General features: G+C 40.1%; 1 protein-coding gene across 3 annotated transcripts in view; it reads left to right on the plus strand.

The window, feature by feature from the left end:
• The first annotated feature begins 505 nt into the window (after positions 1-505).
• Positions 506-27,861, plus strand: part of LOC118118417 (cadherin-12) — an 81,469-nt gene continuing 54,113 nt past the window's right edge. For 2 of the 3 annotated variants that reach the window (XM_035171625.2, XM_035171627.2), the window contains exons 1-2: positions 506-720; positions 27,233-27,861. The exon at positions 27,233-27,861 is cut by the window's right edge and continues 10 nt beyond it. In XM_035171625.2, coding sequence (XP_035027516.1) covers positions 27,494-27,861 — 368 coding nt within the window. In that variant the 5' untranslated portion in view covers positions 506-720; positions 27,233-27,493. Of the gene's footprint in view, positions 721-19,123; positions 19,219-27,232 lie in introns of all 3 variants that reach the window. The other variant, XM_035171626.2, reaches the window with a different exon arrangement.

Below are 27,861 nucleotides of genomic sequence, written 5' to 3' on the forward strand. Positions count from 1 at the left end.
AAACTTTTCGTATTGGTTTCTTTTTAACTCGGTATTCCCCAAAATTTGGTCAGGACGATTTCCATCCCAATTGTAATTTTACTGACACGATCAATATCATCATTAAAAGAAAATTTTATCTGCAATTATGTTTCCTTCAAAAATGAGCTGTTTCAAATTGTCTGTATATTCTATAAACTATTTCCAGAAGGCATGGTGGGAGATCAATCTTTTCACCTCACCCTAAAAAAGAATACAAACAAGTGTGTTCATCTGTATTAAGTAAAACAATTTTCTTTTTAATGTTCTAAATTGAAATCACTGTACAAGCTGCTTTGGCGCCAGAATACGCAATAATGGTTCTGCCAGTAAAAACAAATCCAATTGTGAGAGGAAAAACCTGGAGAGTGAATGTCGGGACCGCGAATCTGGAGAGAGAGAGAGAGAGAGAGAGAGAGAGAGAGAGAGAGAGAGAAGGGGGTCAAGGGATGTGTGAGAGGGAAAGAGGCTGAGGGAGGGAGGGACTTAGAGGGACAGAGAGACAGAGCTGAGAGGATACACTGAGAGGAGAAGAGTAAGGAAAAGGGAAAAAGGCAGCTAGAGCGTGGTTTCAGTTCAACAGGGTGAACTAACAGAGGCAGCGAGAAATCACCACAGAGAGAGTTCACGTGAGATATTTGGACTTACTCTACTCAGCAGCAGCAGCTCAGGAGGGGGGGGACACTGAGAGGCTTGTGTGAGGTAACTGCTCTGCTTTTTTTCCCCCACTCCTAACACTGCTTATTAATGAGCAAATGTTACTCCTCATCAGTTCAAACCAAGTCTCTGTGATACTTAGTGCTGGTTTATTTCAGGCGTTGCTGAGGTGTTTTCTCAAGCGTTAAACGAGAGAGGTGGGACAGTAAGCCGGGGGGGGTTTGGGGGTAGGTTGGCGGTGGTGGTGGGGGGTGATTCTCTTAAATCAATTAAAGAAGTGACAGCTACAGAAGAGGAGCTGCAATCAGGACATGTTGCGCATTCCTAAACAGGGAAAGACTGTTCACTTTCCTGGGGAAGCACACGCGTGTGGTTTGAGCCCTTTGATCACTTCATGATTTGCTGATATGAAGCTTGATGACAGTTGAGAGACGTTCCTGAAGAATCTAATGTAGCTGTTTGCTTGGTGAACTGACACAAACGGGATGCTCATAGAAATCTAATGTTGCACTTTTTGCTTGGTTTTAAAATACATTTTAAACCATGAGTGTTGGTCTGTTACAACCTGACTGCAGTCGTGACGTTCATCGTTACGTGTATACTATAGTTCATTAACATATTTGCACTCTTTCATCAATAAACGCTTCTATATTTTACAGTGACGACATTCAAATCTCTCAACAGAAATGTAGGGAACTTTTTCTTTTTTACTTCACAATAAATTTACATTGTCCCATTATCTCTTGACTTACTTGGGAAAACAAGATGAGGGTGTAAAGCTTATCACATCATCGTCATGTTTTACAATGACTCACCTAACACGTGAGGAACGTTATCCTCGAAAACATAGTGACTGTTAGAATCCCGCTGTCTCTAAGAGGAGATTAATTTCTGCGTGCACTGTTTTGCACAGGGATTTATCGGATGTGACGCAGTGGAGTGGAGTCTGTCTTTATGGATATAAATCAGTGGTGAGAAAGGGATGGAAGTGAGTTGAACAAATACGTGTCAGCCTGTAAATACATTGGTTGACATAACAAAGTTTAATGATTAAGATGGTGACTGGTTTAAAACCCCTTCATTTAACTAAGAACAAGAAATACTGTGGGAAAACCTTGAGACAAAGAAAGGCCTGGACAAAGGTTCATATTTTCTTTGCCATTCTGAGTTTATGCTTTTATTCAGTATCATCATCTATGATCAGCATTGCCCAATGGGAAATTTTGAAATATTGTAGAAGCTCAAAATTATCGTACACAACCGGAGTATGGATAGGATGCTCAATTCCGATTTTTCGAAACTCTGTTTAGATTCCAAAGCAATATAGTGTAAAGAAACTATCCTCTTTAAGGCACAAGGCTCAACATAACACAAGAAGGACCAATCATGGTCACGTGATTGGCTGAAAAGACGTCACGTGAAAAGAGATGCATAAATACAGACGTAGGGGTCCATATTCACCTTCATCATCACTACATGCGTGATTTGCTGGAAAGACCTCACTTGAGGAGATGCATAAACACAAAATTTTGCTATCCAGATTACAACTGATAATACTAAGTGTCACAAAATTATCAAATTATCGTACATGATGCATTATTGATTGTACATCGTAAAGAGGCATAATTATCGTACAAATACGATAATTACTGTACATCTGGCAACACTGTACGATTCGCTCGGACCTTTCTGTGAGTTTACTATATTCTACCAAATTTCAAGATAGTTGTTTATTCAGATGTTTTGTATCTCCATGTGACTTGTGGTGCAAATAAACATTTTCCTCAACACTTATAGATTATGACACTAGGAATTGTAGTTTGTAACACACCCACATGCTCCTGCCAACTTGGAGCGCCAGAAAGGTTCCCCTGCAGTGAATCTTTAAGCTTCTGTCGAATTATATTCTATAAGAATAGAATTATTCATACACAATTAGGTGTTATTTAATGTTTTTTTAGTCATGTGACTTTGTTTCATCAACGTTCAGTTTTCATTGTTATTATTTGCACATGATTCAGATGTGTTTATTGCTTTTTACAGCCTCGGAAACTAATTATTTTGTGCCACTTGGGAAAAGTTCAAAAAGCTATAAACAAAACTTCATCACCTTATGAAGTTGGCATGTCACAGGCAGACAGCGAGCAACATTAGCATTCAATTGGAGTTCTGGTACTGTTCACTTAGTTACATTTACTACTCTACTTTCTGCTCTGATTTGGACTTCTGAGGAATCACCTCTGCTAAGACTATGTCCACACTGATACACATTCCTTGTAAAGTGGTGTTTTAAAATAAAACCTGTGTCTGTCCAGAGAAGCATTTTAGCGTTGTATAAGAAATAATCAGGTCACAAAGCTCATATCAAGTGGCCATTTTGGAAAACTGGGAAAACCCACAGATATTGTTGCAGATTACCTGTCAGCAATGCTTGTAATGTGTTATCCATGTTGCATTTACTGGTAACCTCAAACGCTAACCCAATGCTAGGAGAGGCTAATACCATTGCTCATGTAAGAGAAGCTTGATAAATTGATAAAACCTAGGAAGCAAATGCTGGTGTTTGCGGTATTGCTTCCAAAACCTCTAAACTTTAAAATGTTGCCGGCAGTAGTTTCCAAAAGTCTGTTTTATGGGCTCTGAAATCCTGGGACCCCAGGTGTTAATGGAGCAAATATTATGTGTTTTAAAACAAAATCTTATTAGTGTGGACGTAGCCTAAATGTACCACCAACATCACCAGCTTATTGCTTTGCTTGACTCAGCTTTGGCTTTAGGTTGTGCACAGTGGCCAAAAGAATGAGCTAATAGATGCTAAAATGTTTTGCTTAGCTGAGAGGAACTGCAGCCTGGTGATGGTTCTCTTTCCATTTATACTATAAAAAAAAACTTTTATTTGTGCAGCACATCAAATATGTGCATGTTTTAGGCTTTTAAATTTTCCTCAGATCTTCAAATATCAAACTACAAAGATTGGAATGTCCCAGGGTGTGCTCCACTTATGTCACTTTACACTCGTCTGTGACATTTAAAGTAAAAAAAGAAAATCTTTATTGCACAAGCACACAAAGCAAATGAAATGAAAACACCTCATTACTCATTGTCTTTGGAGGAGACAGTTGGGCTACCACATCAGTAGATAACAGTGTGAGTGTTTCAAAGCTCCACTACAACCCCTAAATCTAAAATAGAAGACCTGGAGAAGTCACAAATCTCTAATGAATAAACTCACCTCTTGTCTTTATTCTCTCCAAGTGAAATCCCTTGTCTTTACTTTATTAAATTCCACTGTGCATTGTGCTGAGATGAGCATTTCTTTATTTTCTTAAATGCAAACGAGTTCAAATTGATTGTTCAAAGATTTTATATAGAAACATTCAGTTAGCAGCTATAATGAAAAACATTAACACAGCCAGAGCTATAAAAACTCCTCAAATACAACAAAGTCAGATTTTGATTGGAGCTTATATATGATTAATCAATAAACAGTCAACTGTCCACATCTGTAGCAATTGATAACATGTTTATCAAGCAGCAGTGCTAAACGTTTGCTGGCTTCAGCTTCTTGAATATGAAGAGATGCCGTTTCTCTGAATGCTTATACTCAACAGGCAGTTTTACCAGTGTACTGAATTTTCTTTACCAATGTGTTTGTTGTAGGTTTGAGACACATGTGGGCATGTGTGTAATGTCGGTGGAAAGTGGATTTAACCTTTAACACTGGGCCTTACTGACAGCAGCAATGGGCAAAGGGCACTCCACTCTCCCTTACTCTGACAAAGTAAAGATAATTTACAATTTTTTTTTCACAGCGTTTTTCACGCACTGTTCGACAAATGAAATTCTCTCAGTTGCCATGGAGATCTGTTGACATATGACCTGAGCAGTAGCAGTAATCTTTTACCCATCACGTCTTTTACTACTAGTCAGGAAGGAGGCTTGTGTTGGGATTTGTTTGTCAAACTACTTTTTCTAAGGTGATGAATACACTTGGATCTTTAAACCTAAGCCAACACACACTCACGGCTGGGGCTGTCTGTAGTGATGCATTGGATGTCACTGTGGTAGATGCCAGTGGTTTGGAGGTGGTGGCAGCAACATGAGCATGCAGGATCTCTCCATCACCCAGTGTGGATGATGTAGTGAGGTGTAGTGTAGTGGACTGTAGAATGGATTTTCTCTGCGGAAAAACACAAGCTGTTCCTGTATAAGAATCTCATTAGAATCTTTTTGTTATTGAGCAATCTGTTCACTGTGAGTAGTATGGAACCACGTGTTTATACACAAATTCTTAAAGCAACACTACATACATTTTATATAGCGTCGGCCTGCAGTCACAACTGGTACTTCATTCTGTTGCGCCCAGAGTCACAAGAGTTAGGCAGTTTGCATGTATACAAACTATCAATCATTTGACTGAGCTGCGTAGACCCACTCACTGAACTGACGCATGGCCATATAGTGAATATTCTTCATGATCCCTGGCTTACAGAAGCACAAATACTGTAAATGTAACAAATACACCAAACTCAAATTAACTTGAATTATTTATATTTTAAGTTTACGTGCTGAATATTAGAGATAAACACTGTCAGTGTATCGTCAAAATTATTTTGAAGCTGTTATTTTAAGTTGGTATATTTAGTTTCCGAATGTTGATTTTACTATTTATATTATATATAAGATCAGACCAGAGTAGGAACAGCTTAGTACTCTTGTGAAACACATACACTTGTGTTTCCTAAGGTTAGAGATGGAATCAGTAAAAAGGGACTGGAGGTCTTGAAAAGCAAACAGTAACCAGGAGAGGGTCTGGTTTGCAGCAAACCTGATGGCGCGTAAATGGATTGGGATTGTTGGGATTTTTCCGTCTAGTGGAATTACTGTGTTGACCAATAGAGCTGTTCCAGCTCATCCCAAAGGTGCAGGATGGTTCAGGCCATATTCCACACCAAACTGGGTTAAAAAACAATTTCTTTATGGAGCTGGAAATGGACAAACACAATATGTCTACACATAATTCAAAGAACATTATGGTCTGTAAGAGTCCTCATCACTGGAATTAAGGAAGCAAAGACTTACGTATCTGCACTAAAGGTTGTTTTTGTTGGCTGTGTGAGTCTGATACTGTAATACCAAAGGTCTGATTATTTAACCACCTCTTTCCATCATTTCGTCTCATTCATTCATTTCCACAAAATCTGTGTCGTATACGTGAGAGACTCTTTGCCAAGAGTCAGCAACGTTACGGCTACGCCCACAGGCCACATAAGCAAATCTCCATCTGCAATGGATGCATAGCAAGCAGAAATAACAATTTTAGCTGCTGCTTTCTGAGGCATATTTAGAAACCTGCAATGCATAAATCACATTTAAAGGCAACAAAGAAAAGGAAGGAGCCCTGGTTTTGATCTGCTACTGCTACTGCTGTTGCTACCTGATGAGTTGTAGCTCAGGAGTTAGAGCGGGTCGTCCACTAACCAGAAAGTCGGCGGTTCAATCCCTGTCTCCCCCATTCCGCATGCCAAAGTGTACTTGGGCAAGATATCTAACACACATGGATGCACTGTATCAAAGTGTTTGTGAATGAGTGAATGGCTGTAATGTAAAACTGTAATGTAAAGAGCTTTGAGTGTTAATCAAGAGTAGAAAAGTGCAAAATAAATACAGACCATGTACCGTTGTTGCAAGGACCAGAAATAAAATTCCTTTTTGCAAATTTTAAAGCATAAATGTGGTTCGGTTCATCATTGTATACATAAGGCATCGGATAACATGAATGTATTCAATCTTGGAAGAAGGTGTAAACATGACCCGAATGATGCCAATGACCTTTTTAATAGAGGGAGAAACAAATACTGAGGAGAAGTAGATACTGCTCACCCTCAATGTAACAGCAATATATTGTAACACACTGTTAGTGTCCACACTACACACGTTTAAATGTAAAGATTCTGAATTCATGCCCGGGAGGACGCGCTCGACGTGAACAGCAGTGATGTTGCAGCTAATTCGGCAGTGCTTACCCACAGCAGCAGAAGTGATTTTAAACAATGGAATTAATTATGGCAGACTAAGACAATTCAGCATCACTAATAATAACACGGTGTGACCTACCGTTGTGTTTTGCTCACCCTCAGCAGCATTGCCAGCCTCCCGGGAGGAGCAGGCTCTGTCTGAGGAAACACTTGAATCACAAATCACTAGTTATCTCCTGAAGCTCAGCTGGTTGACTGGAGCTTCAGCTGTGGCTACAGAGAACCACTGGGACATCTCGTGGGAAATAGTAAGCCTGGCATAGAGAGATGGGCTGCATCTTAGCGAACATCCCACTCAAAGAACACTGTCTCCAAGCCTCAAAGTCCCTCAACTCATTCTGTCTCCTTCACAATGAAGCAACATGTTTTTACAATGAGTCTTTTGATCAGTTAACATCTAGTGTTTATTTAAAAATATCTGACATGTTGTGGATTAGAGTATGTTTTATAGACCACAAACCACATGAAAACATTAAAAAATGATTGATAGCATGACGTATGTGTGACAGAAAAATTAATTAAAAAAAATTCAGTCAGTCAAATATTTTTATAATTTTTTTTATTATCAAGGAAAAACTCAGCTAATCTACTACATCAGTACTGTATTAGTGCTGATCTTGTTACACTCTGATTGGACTAAAAGCATTAAATGCCTTTATATGTTGCACATTACAACATTAACGTCAAAACCAATCTATTTCTAGACCTAATCTTTATCAACGTTACCACAGTGGACACGTCCTTTCATTGCTAGCTGCCAATAGCACTAATCAAAGAATTCCTTGTACGGATACCTGAGTTAACAACATTCAAGTGGAACCCTATGGGATCTATCCTCTGGGTCTTACTTCAGATCACAGCATTATCACACTGTTAAATCACAATGCTTCATATGTTGTTTGAATATCACTTGAAATGTCTCGAGCTAGTTGGTCCATTGAGATGTGACACCTTATTAATATTGATCTGGATGTTAATGTGGATGTTGTGTCGGGAAATGCTGTTTTTCTTCCTCCACTCTACTAAGTGAATCTCCTGCATGATTCCGCCACATGCTTCTGCACACAATTTGATGTTAATAGCCAAACAGCAAGTTTGTCAAGGCCAGGAGCAACACAACATGGTTGAAATTTGAATCCTCACATTTCAGCCTGTCAGCTGGACAAATCAGTGAGACATTCCTCACTGCATCTCAGAACCCTTGAATCTGAACAAAGTGTTGGAGGTATGAGAAGAAGCATGATTTGATGGAGCGATAACACTGGAACAAGTGGGTCCTTTTTTAAACCTCTGCATCAACAACAGTTCATTATATTCTTCTCATGTGGATTCTTCTCATTCTCATGAACATATCTCAAATCAAAAAGGTAGAAAGTCATATTTAAAGTTTTTGCTTTCATGATTGCATCCCCCTTTATTTATATCTAAACTGGTGTCTGTCAACATAGATAAAGACCATAGTTTGATACAGCCATCAAATCTTGTATAAGGAGTAATGTCAGTGTTAGGCATGATGTCGGTTTCTATCACAGGCACAGGAGACAGTCACATTAAATATAAAGTAGTTGGCTGCACAATAGTCAGAAACCTTGAACAGCAACTAACACAAGCTGCCCTGTGAAAACATCTCGTCCTGCAGCGTAGCTTGTTGGAGGAGCCACCAGACATTTATTAGGGGAAATGCACTGCTAGTATCAGTTTGTAGGCTTAACAGCTGAGTAGCTGCTCAGCTGCAGCATGCCAAACAGCAAACTGGTTGGCAAAGTCATGTGGGTCTGCTTAGATGCTAGTGCGGCTCCAACTATTAAAAATCACTGTCAACACCTGCTGCCTGCGGGCCAGGTCCAACACAGACACTGACACGGCCCTCCAGCTGACACAGAAAGAAAGGACACGAGCTGAGGAAAGTCGTTCGTTTTGCAGGTGTTTGGTCTCGAAATAAAGTATTGGACAGATTTGCATTTTTAATCAGATCATGCTGCAAGATGGAACGTTGTCATGATTATTAATTTTATGAAATTTTGAATGTCTCTTCCAAATTGTGTGGCATTAGATGTCCAACTTTTAACTCCAAATGAAAAATGTCAACCTCTCGCTGGTGGTAGAGGTGTGTTTGTGTATGTGTTTTGGGGGGGATCTGTAATGTCAGTGGGATTTTTCCTCTGGTGACCATGAATGTCTGATCCAACAGGAAATGGAGATATATGAGGTTTATTTTGTGACATTACTGAATGGAAGTGGGCTCTGTGAATTAGGATGGATTTTATTTCATTTTGTATGTCCTTTTTCTGTTCTGTTCTGATAATTTGCTTGCATTACTTAAATTTTGCTGCATTAAGCTACAACTGATACTCAACACTTCCTGCATGGACTTTACAGAAAACACATTTTAATGCAAAAGCAGTGGTAGGTCCTGACTGTGGAACAGCAGTAGCCTACAGATAGAAACATACAGTAAAATGAACAGTGTTTGCACTCACACTTCATGCAACAAGCAGCACTGCAATATATAATAATACAGTAGATAAACAATAAAGCTACAATATCATCATTATGTTGTGAGCTTCATTGAGAATACAGCTAAGCCTTGAGTTTGGGCATCGGAATCAATGTAAGATGTGTCCCTGATGTAGATTTAACCTATTTGCTACAAACAATCAAACAGTGTGATGAGTCAATGCTGCATTTTAATGCTGAAATCTTTCCTCTGTTTTAAAAAAATCTCCATTGCACAACTATCGTTTTATAAAATCTCAACACAAAAACAACTACAAACAAAATACCAGAGAAGAACGTTGTGGTCCAAGTAATATGAGAATGCCAGTAATGTGATGCAATGATGATACATTGAGCAGCAAACTTGTAGTCAGACCTAACAATGCTATCCAAACGTGGAGATGGGCTACCGGTATATAGCCACCATTGTTGTTGTATCTGACAGATTCCTATCACGCAGAGCAAAGTGGGCATGTGAGAAGTAAACTGTGACGTCATTGTTGCTTAAATGTTCCATTTTACATGTGCACAACAGAAACTTGTTTGGAATCTGCACATTGGAAGGCGTTTGGAAAAATGTTTTAGTGACTTTTAGTGAATGCTGTTTGTTTGTGGACCAAAGGGCCAAATACAGGGGAAAAAAATTGTTTGGCAATGTGTGGACAAGTGATGTGTGGACAAGGCCAAATGTGTGGACAAGGCCAAAGTTAACTACTGTGCTGTTTAAATTTTTACGATTATATTATTGGAGCTGTGTCAAATGAGGTATTTTCTCTTCCCTCTTTCTTTTCCCCTGCTGAGGTCACTGTACATTCAATCCTCAAATAGAGAGTCTGTGTGACACTGAATTCTCAGCTCGGTTTGTACATAAAGCAGTTGAGAGTAATTCATTCTCAGACGTCATAGCTTGACCCTAACCCTAACCCTTTTCCTGAGTAGGCCAGAATTAAAAAGTGAATGTGGCTCAGACGAAATTTACTCAAGTTGTATAGACGTCCTAAAAGAAATTAAAGAAACAAGGAGGCATTCGATACGAAGTGGAAGTCATCATGTATGTACAGGAGCCATGTTGTACATGGATGCGTTCATTGAACACGCTCATATTTTTGAATGAATCAGTTTACAAGTGATAAACGTGAACTACGACACTGTTTTACAGCACCCCGCATGACGTCGCCATAGAAACGGCCCAGCATGGCCGGTGCTAGCAATACAGACGCAGCTACTACTGCTGAAGCCAGTTTGTTTGAGCATTTGAAGCAGGTTTATGGACAAACAAGACCCAGACGGAAAAAAACACAAGTTTTTATGCACATTGTGCCCCAGGGGTCTGAAAAAACAAGTCCAGGCGTCAGCCACATCTGCATCTAATTTGAAAGGACACATCAAGTTGAGGCATGGGAGCGTCTTGGGGAATACCTGCGACTTAATGATGAGCACAAGAAATCTTTAACGAAGGGTAAGACTACGTGGCAACAATCGGGGTTCATCCACCAAAGTGAAGCTCACAGCATTTTGTAAAAGACCTGATGCCTTCGCGTAACAACAAGTAGACACACTTGTTCTGGACTACATTGTGAGAGATCTGCAGCCTTTGAGTAAGGTCGAAACCAGTCATCAAATTGGTGACTGGTTTGCAGCCATTCAGACGTGTGCCCTCAAGAATAAAAAAATAAATAAAAAAAGGAACAAATGAACGTGCACTTGTTCATTTTTGGAACTGTGAACTTAGTTCAAAATGTTTTAAAATGAACTATGAATGTGAACTCGTTCGTTTTCATATGTATGAACTGACCTTTGAACTGGCAAAACACTACAGGAGGGATGATGTCGTTGGATTGTAATGAACTTTCATGGCGAGAGGGCAAAATGAAGGCGTGAAATTCCATTTTGATTCAAGGCTGCAAAAAACTTAAAGTGAAAAAAAAAAATAGACCTTGAATCAATAAATAAATCAAAATTCATATTTCCTGTCGAATTGCTGTTGCTATCGTGAAGGAAGAGCTGGTGGTAGATGGAAATGAATGAGAGTAATACATTGGCTGTGTGGAGAGTTGCTGTGTGGCTCCAACTGGGGCAGCCCGCCTTGTTCCACCTCAGTGGAAGATTGATGACTTCTGGGTTTTCTGGGATTTGCACCTGTTCCCAGCCCCCGGTCTCACTCTCGCTCCCTGCTATGCTCTCCCCGCTGCTGCTCAGCCGCTTTATGTCATTATTAAATGTTTATGCGGGATCATGTGGTGCAATGCATCAATATTTACTTTGTTAAAAAGTATATTCGCTTAACACATTTAAACGGGCCCTATTTAGCATTCATAAGCAGTAACTCTCACATAAATATTAACCACAGCTTTAGCTTACTGCAACAAATAAATATAGAATATAGAATGGAAATCATGGTGTGATGATTTATTAATATGAGGTATTATCACTTTTATTACATGCACACATTTTTCTATTCAATTATTCCATTTCTTTCCTTTGACTCTTCTCTGTTGTCCATCACGCTCTGACTGTGTGACTCAAACCAGCGCACACCGTTTTCACTCGCACACGCAGAGATCAGCTTTTCCCGTCCTCGAGGTGCCTGTTAGCAGAGTTGCTTGCTGGTATTTCATCATATTTACATGTTTAACCGGGCATGGCGACTGTATTCACCCAATAAAAGTTTGCTCTCATGTTTTACGTGAACATTGTGCTGAGGAGAAGCCCACATGACCTTTTAGATCAAAAGGATGCAGAGCTCCGACAAAATGGAAATGGAATGGGTTGCCAACAGGGCCTGTGTTAAAATCAGTTACATCACCAGAGCTGTTGTGAGGAGTCATTTCATGTTTGTAGCGCTGACATTTTTACTTCCTTATGTAGGAGCTTTCTGTCATCAGGGGGAGGACAGAAGGACAAAGAAGGGAACAACCAGGACTTTGTGTTTAGATGAACAAAATACAGAGGCTTTCATGACTCACTGTTAAATAGTAAATGTGAAAAAGTCCTGTACTCCAGCTTATGTCATCTTTTTGGGACGTTTTACTGACTTTGGGGTCTGAGCTCATCGTCTAAAGTACAATGAAGGAAGTGCATTTGGAGTTTCTCCAAGTGCAATTCAAAATGTGCATCATCTTGGCTTTATTATCTTTAAGATATGTTTAGAGCCTGACTTGAGACAACCTGCGGCCCACTGAATTGACTGCACATAGTTTTAAAAAAAGGGTGCACAGTCTGCACACCTGTGTAAACAAGTACTACAATTCAAACTGTTGTCAGGTCAGAAACCAGGGAACTCTCTGTGGAGGAAAACCATGAAACAGTGGTGAGGCACAGATCAGGACAAGAGTATAAAACCATTTCTAAAGTGCTGAGTGTTCCCAGGAGCACAGTGGCCTCAAATACTGTGAAATGGAAGAGGTTTGGAACCATGGGACACTTCCTAAGGTTGTTTCGTTTCATCAAACTGAGTAACTGGCTACAGTCAGAATTTGTCATCTGCAGCAGGAATACATGGAGCCAACCTGCCTTATGCCAACAGTCTAGAATGCTGCTACTGGTGTGATGGTGTGAAGAATGTCTTCATCACACGCTTTGGGCCTTAATACCAATCAATCATGGTTTAAATGACACCGTCTATTAGAGTATTGTTACTGACCACGTTCACCACCATCATCTAATGGCAGGATAATGCTTCATGTCACAAAGTAAAAGTCACAAATTGGTTTCAGTGACCTTCACCGGATGTCAATCCAGTAGATGCTCGTAATGTCAACATGGAGCAGAATAAAAGGATAACCTCATGAGTATGTGAGAACGCAAATGTCTGAGTGAGAAGCTGATTTTCTTCTGAGTTCCTCTGTCCGTAGTCAGAACTCTAGATAATGTCCTAATGAGCTCATGTGAGAAAATAGCAGGAGATCTTCTGGAGGATTCAGTGCAAAAGAGTGGACGTGTTGATGATGCTTCTAACATACAAAAATTAAAAAACAAACAAAAATAAAGCAAATATATCAGGATGAGTTTTCTTTCTCGTTGTTAACGACTGGATTCTGCTGACAGTTCATGTCTGACAAAAGCATTGACAACATCGTGTGGAATCAATGCCACGTAGTGAGCAAAGGCTAGAAGAGGCCATTTGATGAGCTCGCTGAGCTTCCTGAATCTGTCCTGTGGTTGATCATTTGCAGTTTACTAAGAAGATGCACTAGTGGTGATTGTGAGGAGTAGTTTTGAGTTTTAAAATGTTTTTTTTAAGCTAAATGCCCTTTTTGTGCTCCATGCCCCATACATTCCTAAGTGACTTGTTCCTGGGCAAATATACTCGCAATGTTTTCAGGCTTCCTTCTTTTGTGGCACTGAAAAATGCCACAAGTGATTGGATTGTATATATTTGCATCTGTATGATGAAAGCATGAAACTTGATTTATTTTGTATTAGCTTATATCATAGTTTAAGCTGCTGCCACATTATCTACAAGCATCTAAATATATTTATTCCAACTTGATTTTTGGGGTCTTACTCCAAATTTATATGAAGTATTCCAGGTTACTGTAGCAAGTTTGCATCTGATTGTTTCACAAGGAATAGTAAGAGCCTTCTACTCTAAAAACAAAGTCATTAAAAGTGATGACCATAACACCAAACTTATCTGCTGGTATATGTAATACAATCTGCTTCTGTTGGAAAAGTGGTTGCATTGTTTTCAGTTGGTACAGTGTGTGATGATGTTGCTGAACGTGGGCAGAATCTAAATTTAGATTGGAATGAAATATGCAAAGAAAATCTGAGTGAAACTGCAAATTCTTTGAGCAATTTTCAGAGTGTCTGCACTTTTACACACACACACACACACACACACACACACACACACACACACACACACACACACACACACACACACACACACACACACACACACACTCACTAGTTCATATCCAAGTATTTTGTTAAACCTCTCCTATCCTTTGTCTTAGCTCGAAAATTATAAATTGCTGCTGCTGCCTGGTGGCTGCTGAGTCTGAATCACTGTGACGCTGTCTGGCTCTTTAAAGATCACTGCAGTGGAACTGTGCCCTGATACTCCACTCTACTACAACGCTACACACACACACACTCTCTCTCTCTACTTCATATCCAGTTATTTTGTTAAACCTTTTGAATTGCAAACATAAGTATGATAATTTGCAGTAATACAATCACAATAATTCATGCTACTTATAATTCATTTAAAATTAAATGAAAAAAAACCTACTATCTCTCATCAGCATGTTGTGGCAAACTTATAGAAACCTGATGTGTGTCTTTACATCAAGTCAGGGTTGTTTCTTCTTATGACTGTGAAAACATAGTTAACCAGAATGAAGACTTGTATCAAATCACCCCTGTAAAGTTATAATTGAACAAACAAGTCACTGGACGCAGTTTTTCATGATAACCAGGGAACCAAGTCCTCAGAGTGAGGTTCAACTGTACAATGATGGAACCCAAGTTAGCTCACATTCGTAAGGTGGAAGTCAAACTTTTATTTTAAGTTAGAACAGCTTCAGACAACATGCAGTGATGTTCTAGTAACTAAACACATCAACTTGATTTTAAACATCAACACATTAATAACTCATATCAGTGTTGGGGGAAAAAAATCATTCTCTTAATAGCATCTCACTATAGTTTAATTCTCAATCAGTTGTTGCTTTAATTCAATTTGCAGTGTAAAGAATGGGATTGTAGGATTGTATGATGAGCTCTCTTAAAAAGCATAAAATGATAAATACTTTGACTTGATAGAAATCCTGATCCGGGCCTTTCGTAATGCATACATTCAATACAGGCTATGAAATTTCAGTTATGTCATACATTTTTTGTGTCCATCAAAAACCCGTTTGAAGTACTGTACTTGACCGTGGAATGGAATTCAAATACACTTTGATTTTAATGATGCAATGACTTTTTGAACACCACCCTCAGGACAAACCACACTTAAAGCCTGTTTGTATTTCTACTGGCAGAGCGGCCACATCAACACGGTTTTCAATATGTTAATCCTTCCATTCAGCTCTTCTTAGTATTAACAAGTGTGAACACTCACTCACATTATATTGAGATCACTTTCACACACTTTACACTCGAAGAATTCACACCCTGTTCACGTTTTAGACATTGTGTGTGCAGATGGTGGATGTGTGTAGTGCTAATGACTGTGTGTGGATGTGTTATTATGGACTGCTTTGCATATGGCTAATATGGCTAATTAACCTCACACCATAGCTACTTGATTTTCCCGTAAGAATTTTGAATGTTCAAGGTGAATATTTCACTGAAGAATAATTAGAATCCACTGTACACTTTAATGCACAATTAACATTTTCCGTCCATTGGCTTGTGCACTCGTGGAAAGAGGAGGAAAATGACCAGGAATTAGAGTGGATTGAAACCAAACGCAGCAGCTGGCCAGTGGGTGGCTTATTGCAGCAGTCCACTGTGATTCAGTCACGATAAAGAGCTGCTGATTAGTATGCTACTCAAACACTAGGAAACACTTGAGTCATTTTCAGTTTTCTCCAAAACATTGATCATAAAAATCCCTATTTAAGAAAGTGGTCTTGAGGGATAAGTGTGATGATGGCCCCCAAAGAAGAGCCTGATAAACACACTCACAACACTTGTCATACACAGTAAATGTCTGATTACTCTACACTGGTGTCTAAAAACACATCACTTTGGAGTGACCAGGGCTCTGCACTGCGTAGCAAGTTCAACATACCCAGGATGTCTTTCCGATATCTGTGTGAACTTAACCTAACTATCGCAGTCAGGCTAAGTGGCCACACGAAGCTGGTTATCAACTCGATAAGTCAACCCAGGTTTGCCTCATCAAGATCTGAGCGTGTGCACATAAACGGGGCGGGGTTTACTGCATATGACCAATCACAGACATGGACAAGTGAACTGACAGCAGATCCACATATTTCACAAACGAGGAGCAAAGTATAATTTAAGAAAAATACGAGAACAAACACATAATCCAAACTAAAAGAAACAGTTACAGCTGCTAAATACAGGAATAACAGCCAGGAACATGACTGTGCGCATTTGGTATTATAGGATGCAGCCAGCGCATCTTGAAACAGGGAGAGATTGTGATGTACTGTGCGTGTTAGCGGTGGGGGTCGACTTAACCAACATTGTTGTACACTTCCCTTATCCTTCCCTTTAAGGAGAGTGTGCATCGCGTGCAGTGTCACTTTGGTCAGGGCTGACTGTTCGAGTCTCAGAGAGAGCGAGGGGAGGGAGGAACGGGGGCTGTCACGAGGTATATCTGTAAACTATCTATCCACCATCTATCCTATAAATATTTAATTTCATAGGATAAACCTACTTAAAGGGAAGGATAGGGAAGTTACCCCGATAAGCACAAATAGTACAGGGCCCAGATCGACGAATGGCTTTGCCATGTACCACAGGAGCATACATGCCCTAAAGCAGCAGGTCTCTGCTTTGACTGCATGTCCTTCACTATCACTATCTAGTAAAGATAAAAGTTTAAAAAATATACTTGGAAAAATGAAAAGCACATCACTGAGAAACACACATGCAGTTGGTGACAAACAAACACACACACACCCACACACACACACACACACACACACACACACACACACACACACACACAGTCCTGCTGTCCCAAATACGCACACAGGCATCAAACATGGGAACATTGGCAGTTGGTCATACCTCCTCAACCAATTCACCATTTCCTCCTGTTTGAGTTTTGTTTGATGCAAACTACAGTGATCAGCTTTTTCAGGAATTAACTGAGCTAAAGTTTAAATTTATAAAAAGTGTTTGGATCCTTCTCAGCACTGGTAGAGCTTTTTTGTGCCAGTATGGCTGATGGCCATACTGGCACAATAATACAAATAATACAAATTAAAAAACCCAACCTTTCCGCTCCCTGTATCTTTTGTTTCTAACTCTGCTGAGTCATGTGATTAAGACTTAATGACAATGCGGCAATAGTCATATTAACACTGATATATGAACTGGTATATTTGTGAGCTGTTTTTAAATCTTTGTGTCATCAGTGGGAACTGATGAAGAAAGGTTTTCAAACTTCACTCTGCAAAATAAACCGTTTATTAAAAGCTCTGCACACACAGTCCAGCACAAACATAATAATAAGTGACTAAATTGTAGAACTGTTTGAGGAGTACAAACAGTTCTACAATTCTACAACCTTAATGATAAGGAATTATTCTGAAGCAGATCCAGAGCATTAACACAGGACAAGCAAATAGTGATTATGGAATAATAATATGATGATTATCAGTATTATGTAATAAACCATCAGCTTAGTTTCTGTTTTCATTTTAATAAACCAATTTGTATAATGCAAAGAAATGTTGAATTTGTGTCTTAATACGGGACATTGGAAATTCCACCAACTCCAACTAAATGTCAACAGCAGCAGATTCTGACCTTCCTGCTGTTTCCTCTAATATATTCCTCACTATTTCCTGGTTCAAACGCTGAGTAGGTGGGGAACGTTTGCAGACATGGTATACTGCACTGCTCCTCCCTGGGTGTCGTCCCTGATGTGTGATTGACGGGGTCATTAATTAGCCAGTTAGTGTTCAGTGCTGCGTGGAATATTACAGGAGACACCTGTCCATTTGGCGGAAGAGTTTTCACCAAAAAGCCCAGGCGGCCTGTGCTGCAGTTGCATTTCTCACGTACGTTCACACTCTGTCAGCGCATGTCAGTAAACGCACTATGCATTCAGGCCACTCTTCAGTGTCTTCATCAGCCTTCCTAGAACCTTTACACGGTTGACTTCTATTTATATGATCTCTCTAGATATATAAAACAGCCTAACCATCCAGGATGGTACTTTGAAATGCTCGATTACATTTTAACTTTTGCCTCATACATAGCATTTCATTTTAAGTAAAAGTACTTCATCTGCAGCAAAATGTAAAATTGTTCTGTATACTGAATTCATTAACATGCATGTAGCATTTAAGGAGGGTATCTTATTTAATGTTATAAGCTGCTGTAAAGCTGTGTTAGTCTGACATTGCCCAATTAACATACTTGAATGGTTCTGGAACTAATTATCAATTTTCAAAAGGGGTGCTATTAAAAGTCTCAGACCAAAATTCCTCTGGTCACAGTTGAATAGACCTACAACCACTCAGAGTAAAGTGAAAATATGAGTTAGTGTAGCAACAAACACGATTAGCATAGTTCTTCTATTAAACAAAATATTAAATCTTTGTAAATCTTGTAAAACCTAAACATACAGTTTCTGAACTGAAAATCTGTCATTGGAATGTCCTCTCCAAGTCAAAAATAATTAAACTTGTTTCTGCCTCTTTGTGGCTGATGCACAAATAACACTCAGTCATGTTATCACCAACTGAGTTTAGGCGCAGTGACGTGCACTTGGTCAGCACTCAGAGACCAAAACACAATCACTGTAGTTATGCAAACAAAATGAAGGGACATACTTTTATGTTCCACTATGACCAAGGAATTAGTTTATAGGTTTCAAGCTTTTAGGATTCCTATTAAAATAGGATTGAAACATGTTTTGGAAAAGTTTGTAGCTTTTCATTCCCGCTTCTCATTCCCGCTGTGGGAATTTTCCACTCTGGAGGAGATGAAACAATCAAGAGTAGCAGAGTATTTCGGCAGTCAGACCACAGGCCAAAGAAATCAATAGCATCCAAGAATAGCTGAATCCGTTGGGGCGGCTCAGAGGTTCAACAGAGTACAGTTGCCCCACAACAAGAAGACTCAAAGCCACTGGGAATTCACTGGAAAACTGCTCAGTTCTTTGGATTGTAGAAGGGTTTTCTCTCCACAAACTTTCTGTGTTCTGTGTCAATCTCCCTCATTCGTCTCCTTTTCGTTTTTTGTCTCTGCAGGAGTGTGAATATTTCACTTTACCATAACAAGCACAGGATCGGTATTTGCCTCTGCTCCTGCTGCCCCACCTCTCATCGGAATCATTCACATCTATGTATGTAGCACAATTTTATGTCAAATGTGTACTTGACAAAAACAACTAAACAACAGTAAGAGTTGAAACTTTCCAAACATGTTGCACCTCAATTACTCAAGTTTTTTGTAAACATTTGTTTTACATGGGCGGTTGTGGCTGAGGGGGCAGAGTGGGCGTAACCAGAGGGTCGGCGATTCGATCCCAATCTTCCCCATCTGCAGGCCAAAGTGCCCCCGGGCAAGATACTGAACCCTGATTTGCCCATAACAAAGTGCTGCACTTTATGAATGAGTGGTCATCAAGACTAGCAAAGCGTTATATAAATAAAGACCATTTATATTGGTTTTCTAGATTTTAGTGGTTGGATTTTATGGCAACTTAACAGGGGATAATCAGCGGCCTCATGAAATAAGAATAGTTGTCTTTTAAACATTCGTAAGGCTACGTCCACACAATACTTTGTAGTTTTAAAACAACAATCATTCCTATCCAGAAATAATCTTCATCCATATTAACACACCTAGAAACTCCAGCCATTGATTTGCAGTAGTCATGCACATGCAGGTGTAAACAAAAGGTGGTTTGCCCACTCTGTTTGCTGAGTTGCAGAAAGTGTTACAGTGAGAATCAGCAATGACACACGGCACTTCAGGCATTGACGCGGCACTTCTGGTCTTCTTGTGGCCTGGACAAATTGGATGTGTGCCTAAAGTGGCCCACTTGTAAAATAGCAAATGTGGCCGAGATATCCCAAAAAACAAACAAAGTTTTTGGCAAACATGCAGTGAGTAGGTGGTCAAGGTGTAATCTGGATGTGAACCTAAAGTGGCCGCGGGTGTAAATGATAAATAGGGTCACCTTTGGCACATTTGGTTGACATGCAGTATTGCTATGGCTTACTTGTGGCCCAGATCTGGCAAACAGGCAAACACCCAAGTGCTATCATTCCATGCTGTGTGTGGGGCAGATGACAGTGTGGCAGTGTGACAGTGTGGACCAAATCTGGGCCAAAGCAATTGTGCAAAGTAGGAAGAAACGGCAGAGAAACTGCAAAGTGTTAGCAACACTAGTCGTTGAGTCATGGCTGATAAGAACCGATCAGGAAGCTGGCATCTACATTATTATTTCCAACAGTCTCAGTTTCTGTCAGTCTAGACCAGGGGTCGGCAACTTTTTTGACAATAAGTGCCAATGTGAAATCTTCTTGTTACTTAGTGTGCCATATCAACATTTTTTTATATTAAGTTTTATTATTGAACCACATTAATATTTCCAACAGACATGTCATTTTATTCCATCCATATTGGCTATATATAGAACAGCACTTTAAAGAAACATGTTTATCTCATTATGATTGCAATAATACGTTTGTCATTAACCCCACCAACCACACTCATATTCAGAATTGTGAAAGCTTGCTTCAGTCGCATGGTTTTGGAAGTGGCAAAGACTTTGAGAGAGTTGGCTTCCCATACCTGGACACTGCACGTTTGAATGATTCTCCCTTGTCTGCCTGATCCTTGAAACTTCTTTCGTGCTTTGTCTCAAAGTGGCGCTTAACACTGGACGTTCGGCACACAACATTTTCAAATCGCTTGTGTGCCGATGATTATGGCGCCGCGTGCCAATGATGGCATGCGTGCCTTAGGTTGCTGACCCCTGGTCTAGACTAAACCGCAACCCCAGAGTTTCCACCTAAAACGGGGCCAACTGCATTTACCAAAATAGTGTGGACGCCAGATAAATCAAAGACATGAGTGTGGACGTAGCCTGAGAGTTGGCTCTTAAGAGCTTTTCACAAAGCTGCCGAAGGGCTACTGTTAGTGAGGATGAATGACAGCCCAGAGAAGGGCCGGGGCTCCACGCTATGTCCACAATGATCGCTTTTTGACAGACGAGGGGTCAGAGAATCTGAAATGAAATATTTTTCAAGTGGAGGGTGAGGACTAAGTAGAATTAGAGATAGTCTCCAGCTGTGTAAACTGTCTCCAGTGTTTGTTTTTGTTGGTGAACTGACAGGCCCCTTTTTATTTCATGAGTTTCTCTTAAATCTTCCAGCTACAGCACTCGTGGCCTTGGGGTATTTATGTTGTGACAGACTTAGGTGGCAATCATCGTGGTTCACTTCCCCATCGCACTTCCAATCCAACATTGAATTTAATTATTTTGATGCAAAACCGCTAATGACTTGCAAAAATAAATGATATTAGAAGGTTTATGATTTAATAAACATAGCTGCACATAAAACTGTTGTCAGGTGGATTATACTTGCTGCTGTGTGTCGAATGTATGTTTAAAAATCAAAAAACGGATTAAACATACAAGTTTTATTTCATGAGAGTGAAATCAACCATGTTGATTATGCATCCTAAGTATATCCGGAATATATTATGGAAAACTGACCGTGGATATGTCACATACATGCAACCACATTAAGATCTTGTGAGACAGCCACTGTCGGCACTCACAACCTCTGTTTTACATCTTTTGTTCAGCTTGAACAGATAATACAAACTGTCGTCTCAAATCATTCACGCATTTTAATTACAGCTCTGGCTGCACCACAGTCTGGATCTGAATGTGACAAAAAGTTGGCTACCAATACAATAATCCTGGACTCTTTGTATGTGTTTGTGTTTTTGGCACCTGGCAACACAGGTGTGGATTCATCAGTCCTCAGTGGTGAACATGTCCCCACCATCAGCCCAGAAGCAGTGTGATGATGAGTACAAACAGTATAGGAATGGGTCAGCACTTACATACTGAGAGAGTGGGACTGACGGGGGCAGTCAGTGGCACAGAGGCATCAGTCAACAGGCGGAACGTGGCAGGTTTGATTTTATCAACACACTTGTGTCTTGATGCAGCAGATTGATATCTATTAAGCTTCAAGGATCTTTCATAAAGACTAAAAAGAAAACTACAGGTTTTGACCAAGTGAAAAATATTTTCAGTGACCTTAGTGGAAGCCAATTGTGTAACAAGCTTGAAAGTGCCACGTCACTGAGAGCTGCAACTAGGTTATCTGCTCTGAAGTAGCACTCCACTTTCATTTTACTATAAAAATTATTCTAATACTGTTTGAGGTTATGTGCCTGACTGGGCTAAAGGCTCTCTGGAGAACACACACATGCACACAAACACACACACACACAAAGCCTCCCCTAAGAGGCATTTTTACCATCTCCTGTTTCAGGGAGCACTGATCCATGACAGCCTGGTCGTATGATGATGAAAGGGGCATTGGAGCACAGGAACGTCTCAAGACCTAAAGAAGAATAGGGATTTTTTTGGGTAACAGTATTGTTCCACATGACAATATTATGTACTTATCTTTGATTTTACTTTGTCAGTTCAATTTAAGTCTGCAGTGCAGCTACAACACCGATTGTGCATTAGGAGAATAGAAGGGAATGAATAGAAAGCCTCATAGCTCCCACGTCCTCTCAGCTGTAACAGAAAAGCTGTGCTGTACACAGCCACTGCACTGGAAACAAGTGAATCTCTGTGGCAGAGCTCGAGCCTGATAGATCCACGCCCTGCAGCAGTTAGTCTACGGTTAACAGAGACAAAGCTGGCATTAAGGGTTTTGGCCTGTAAACTGTTCGAATGAAATATGGTAGAATCTCCTCATGATCAATAAAAGACAAAAAAAAGTCAACATATACATTTGGTTAAATTTTCCATATTATAACAAATTATAAATGAATCAAATGCCAGGGCTTGAGAGTAATTTTTTCCAATATCAAATGATCTTTGTTTGTTCAGTTCAGTTATTTTTTGTTTGTAGACCACGTCACTGGGGATGGGGATTTGGTGCAGAACAGCACATCTTGTTTTCCTGAACTTACAGACAACTGTACTGATCCGTGTCCAGTAGAGATCCTGGTGTGAAGTGGGCAGTTTTCTATAAATACACCATACATAACAGATCAATCATCAATGTTTAAAACTAATCGACAGGTCTTAAAATCATTTATAAGATCATTTCTCTTCAGAAACACATTTGTCCTTCATGCAAAGAGACTGAAAAAGAGGGTTGGGATGGAGAATGACTATGTCAGACCATTACTTTGTGTGAAGGTTGTTATTAGCTTCACGTCCTCTTGCTAACCTCAACCATCCTGGAGTTGCCACATGCAGATAATATACAAAGCCAGTCCACTTAATGTTGCCATTGGAAGTTATGTGGTTTTCTTAAAGAGGTAACAATTATTTTGAAAGTGTTTTTGTCTTTCACAGATACAAAAACCACAAAGTGCATTGCATCAATACAAAATACACTTAAAAAAAAAACAAGAAATGAGGACAGAGCCACAAAAACAGTCCTGAATACAAAGGAAAAGCCAGGAAAAAGCAATAAATAAAATGGAGCAGCAATTCAGAGAGGCTCATCATAAGACATTTGGAATTTTCAACTGCTTCATCAAGACATAACAGGAGTGTTGGGTAGTACTGGGGTAAGCATCCCATAAATTAGGTGCAACCGCTTGAAAAACACGGTAACCTCAGGTTTCATAGCGGGTTCAGAGAACAGCCAGTAATTTTTGCTCACATGATCTAAGAGCCTGATTGGCCATATAAGTGAGGATGAGGTCGACAATATGCTGCCGGGTATTTGACATTAAAATTTCAGGATCAATTATACGAGTTTCTGTCTTATGTGTGTTTAACTGAAGGCAGTTGCTAGCCATCCAATAATCTTAATAGCATCCAAACATTCATTATAAAAGGCCAGTTCTTTCATCTCTGCTGAGGACTTCTGAAACTGTTGGAGTAATTGCTGGTTTCTTAGTAACCTCCCTGACCAAGTGTCTTTTTGCCCAGCCGTTCAGTTTAGACAAACTACTTCCATTTCACAATTATTCAGGCCAGTGTTCAACTGGGAACTCTCAACGCTTTAGAAATTGTTTTAAACATTGGCCTGATCTATGTCTCTTGTATTTGAAATAACAGATGTCTTTAGAGAGTTTATTGGACTTGGCAGATATTAATGGCCAATAGCCAATAAACCGGTAGACAACATGTTTCTGTTCCATAACTTACAGACAACTGTACTAATCAGGGTCCAGTAGAGATCCTGGTGTGAAGTGGGCAGTGTACACCATGTATATACGGCCCATAGTGGGCCCATATTGGGCCCATATAGATCAATTATACATTGATCTATAATTTAGATCAATGTTAACACCAATAGATGTAGAAGAGAGTGGAGAGTCTTAAACCGCCTGACGCTGTGAATTGGACTGGAAATGTGGACTGTGACTGGAGGACGTTCAAGCACCATTTTATGCTGTACCTGCAGGCTATCGGGCTAGACAGTAAACCAGACCCTCGGAGTACCCCAAGCAGTGGAGATATTCAACACGTCTGTGTATGGTGGACGATAAGGACAAGAAAATTAAAACCTTTATGCGATGTGTTTTGTCCACGAATGCAGCAGCCTGGTGAGAGCTTTGATGCTTTTTTGATGGACTTAAAATAGAAAGCCAAAAAAATGCAACACTCATTGTACCGTGACCGTGTTTGGAATGAATGACAAATAAGTGAGAGAGGGGTTGTTAATAATCTTGTATCTAATGTTCATACTCAGCAATTTTTTATGTAATTAAATTTGTATTTATTTATTCTATTGCCTTTTTATATTGCTTTATTCTCTTGTCTGACTTGCCTGCTGCTGTAACAGCTGAATTTCCCTGGTGTCTGGATCAATAAAGTTTTATCTTATTTCCTCTTATCCTATCTTAAGCGAGACAGTACCTTAACTGGAGCTGTGTAGACATGCATGGCCAGTGCATTAGCCCTGCTCATGCTTGCAGTTGTTCCAGATGGACATGATACATTGCTATGTTGCGAAGCAAAACTAGGCCTGCTGAATCTGAATGAGGGTTGGCCTAGAGGTGACATTCAACAGTATTACATCAGAGTAAAGTGTCGTTAACAGCCTTCTACTCAGAAAGAACAGAATCGTCATCCATCAGTCACTGAGACCAGAGATGCTGAAAAGACAGCACGAGGGGCACCTCGGTAGAAAAATATAAGAGGAGGGCCAGAACAGCCGTTTATTGGCCAGTAACTAATGAACTGGATGGTGTCCAGCTGTGAGATCTGTCTAAAGCATCAAGCAAAACCGCCAAAAAAAGCCTATGATGATCACAGGAGCCATGGCAGAAAGTTGGGACTGACCTATTCTACTTGGATGAAAAGAATTACCTTCTGGTGATTGATTATTTTGTCCAACTATCCAGAGATGCTGTTCCTCCCCAGCATGTCTGCCACCTGTGTGACCACTCCCATGAAATCACGTGAAACGGAATTCTCCAGATTGTCTACAGTGACCATGGACCATGTTACAGCTGCAAAGAGTTCCAGAGCTTCGCTGAAGAGTTTGACTTTCGACATGTCACTTCAAGCCCTTTTATGCCCAGTCAAACGCTACAGCAGAGAAAGGAGTTCACATCGTGAACAGCTGCTAAAGGAAGCAAAAGACAGTAACTCAGACCCACTTCTGGCTCATGCATGGCACAAGAAACGGTATAGATTCCTCAAGAACAGCAACACCTTACAGTACTGAGAGGAAGGAATTATTATGTCTTTAGAAGCCAGCATTGTCCCTATTTGTGGTGAATGTGCCTCTCTTTTAACACTCAACAGTATGAAGGTTGAATGCAAAGTTGCCTGTACTGAAAGGAGTAGTTCTTGGAGAACTGGCACTTGAAAAAAGGAGACCAGTTTTGAAAGAGTTTCTCGGCACAGTGGAGTTGAACACATCTTTCGGAGACTTGTGGAGACTCTGTATATTTATAGCTTGAGTGAGACTGACACTTTGCAAAGATCTCATTGTTTTTACTGCTCCAGGGCGGCTGCGGCTCGGGAGGTAGAGCGAGTCATCCACAAACCACAAGGTTATTATGTTGTTGTCCTTAAACTCAACTGCAACATCAAAATATAATGGATCTTGCACTTGTAGTATATCCACTTGGAGTGACTACAGAATTATCAAATTTATAAACTTGTTTGTGGTTTTGTTTAGACTTTCAGAACACTTGGTTACGATTATTAAAAGATGCAGTTCTGGTTCAATACAGGAAAAAAGCACCGTGACCTCAGGCACATCTTGTTTATTAACATGCAAGCAAAACCACCGTCTTTCCCTGATCTTAACCAAAGCACATAAGTTGCCTCAACCCAACCACAGGCTGTTACTCCAGAAGTGACGCTTGGCCTGTGGTGTGACAGTCATACACTTACACCCATCATACACCCCAATAACCCCTTGGCGACTCAACTGCTGTTTATAAATGTTCTAAAACACTCTGCTGTACAGTCCTCCATTTGTTCTGACGAGTTCCACACTTTGAAAAGCCCCTGGCATGTTGCATTTCAAGACACAGCAATCTTATCTCATTGTAGATGACACGACTAATGAGGCTTTCTAACATTGCCCTGCATTAGCCAACGGCCCCTTCTGCACGTGCAAGTGCCATGCATCAGCTGTCAGACTAATCAAGCAAGGCTGCCAACCTTGCATGCTAAAGCCTTTTTCTAATTAGAGCCCTCTGATCTGATTTGAGATCCTTTCCTTGGTCCTTGGCCTGATATGTTGTTGACAATGGCTGCAGTGACTGACACAGACTGAGTAAACACTTCACATCATCTCTCAGATGTCTCAGATGTCTTGCATACAATTACACACATTAATAAATGTGTGTAATAAGTGCTGTAAAAAGGGTTTTTCATGCATGGTATATAATTACCGTTAACCCTAAGGACATCATGTGGATGTCCACATTACCTATCAACTGATATATCCACTAATGGCCACTCTGTACTCCAAATATTAAACAGAGCCAGCAAAGCTTCATACTATTGGCAGTTTGAAGTTCACTAAGTTAACCTGATTCCCATTCTTGAGTCAGAACAAACTTAAGCTGCTTGAGATAAGACTTCTTTGTTTTTTTTTCTTTACTGTTTTTAAGGTCAAGAATTAACTTTCACACTCAAGATTATTGTCTTCATTTTTTTCCTGCAGGTGCCGAAGCTGAGGACTAACATGACAAAGACAAATTGAACAGAAGACTTCAAATATCAGCACGCTACCGCCAGCTTTACTCCGAACACAAGTTCTTTGAGGGACTGCTAGCTGACATCAAACTGAAGGGGTGACTCCTGCACCCACCATAATGTTCTTTCGTGACTTGCAAATTACAGCGAGGACACTACATTAACATTGTTCCCTGTTATAATCTTGGATCACACTGGAATATTGGGATTCGGATCCAGTTGTGGATGCATGTCCATTTCCACCCTGGAAGAAGCCATCGTTCTAAAGTTTACAGTAGCATATTTTTTTCTTTCACATCAACACTCCCTGATGATCACAAGGGAATATGTCACTCTTGTTTTGGTGGGCTCTTGTTTCCTGTTGGACTACAGCTCCCAAAGTTCTCAGCTCCAGAGCAGAACTAAGGGTGCGGTGATGTCAGGCAGGGGGGCAACTGGACCCAAAACCATGAGGGTGTCTGTCGGCGAAGTGACGTCAATAGAGGGTAGGACGAGGCATAGGAGACATGGAAGGTCAAGGGCCCAACGTATTAAAAGAGGATGGGTGTGGAACCAGTTCTTCGTCCTGGAGGAGTATATGGGATCTGAACCGCAATA

Source organism: Hippoglossus stenolepis, chromosome 11, assembly GCF_022539355.2.
Source record: "Hippoglossus stenolepis isolate QCI-W04-F060 chromosome 11, HSTE1.2, whole genome shotgun sequence".
Taxonomy (NCBI): Eukaryota; Metazoa; Chordata; class Actinopteri; order Pleuronectiformes; family Pleuronectidae; genus Hippoglossus; species Hippoglossus stenolepis.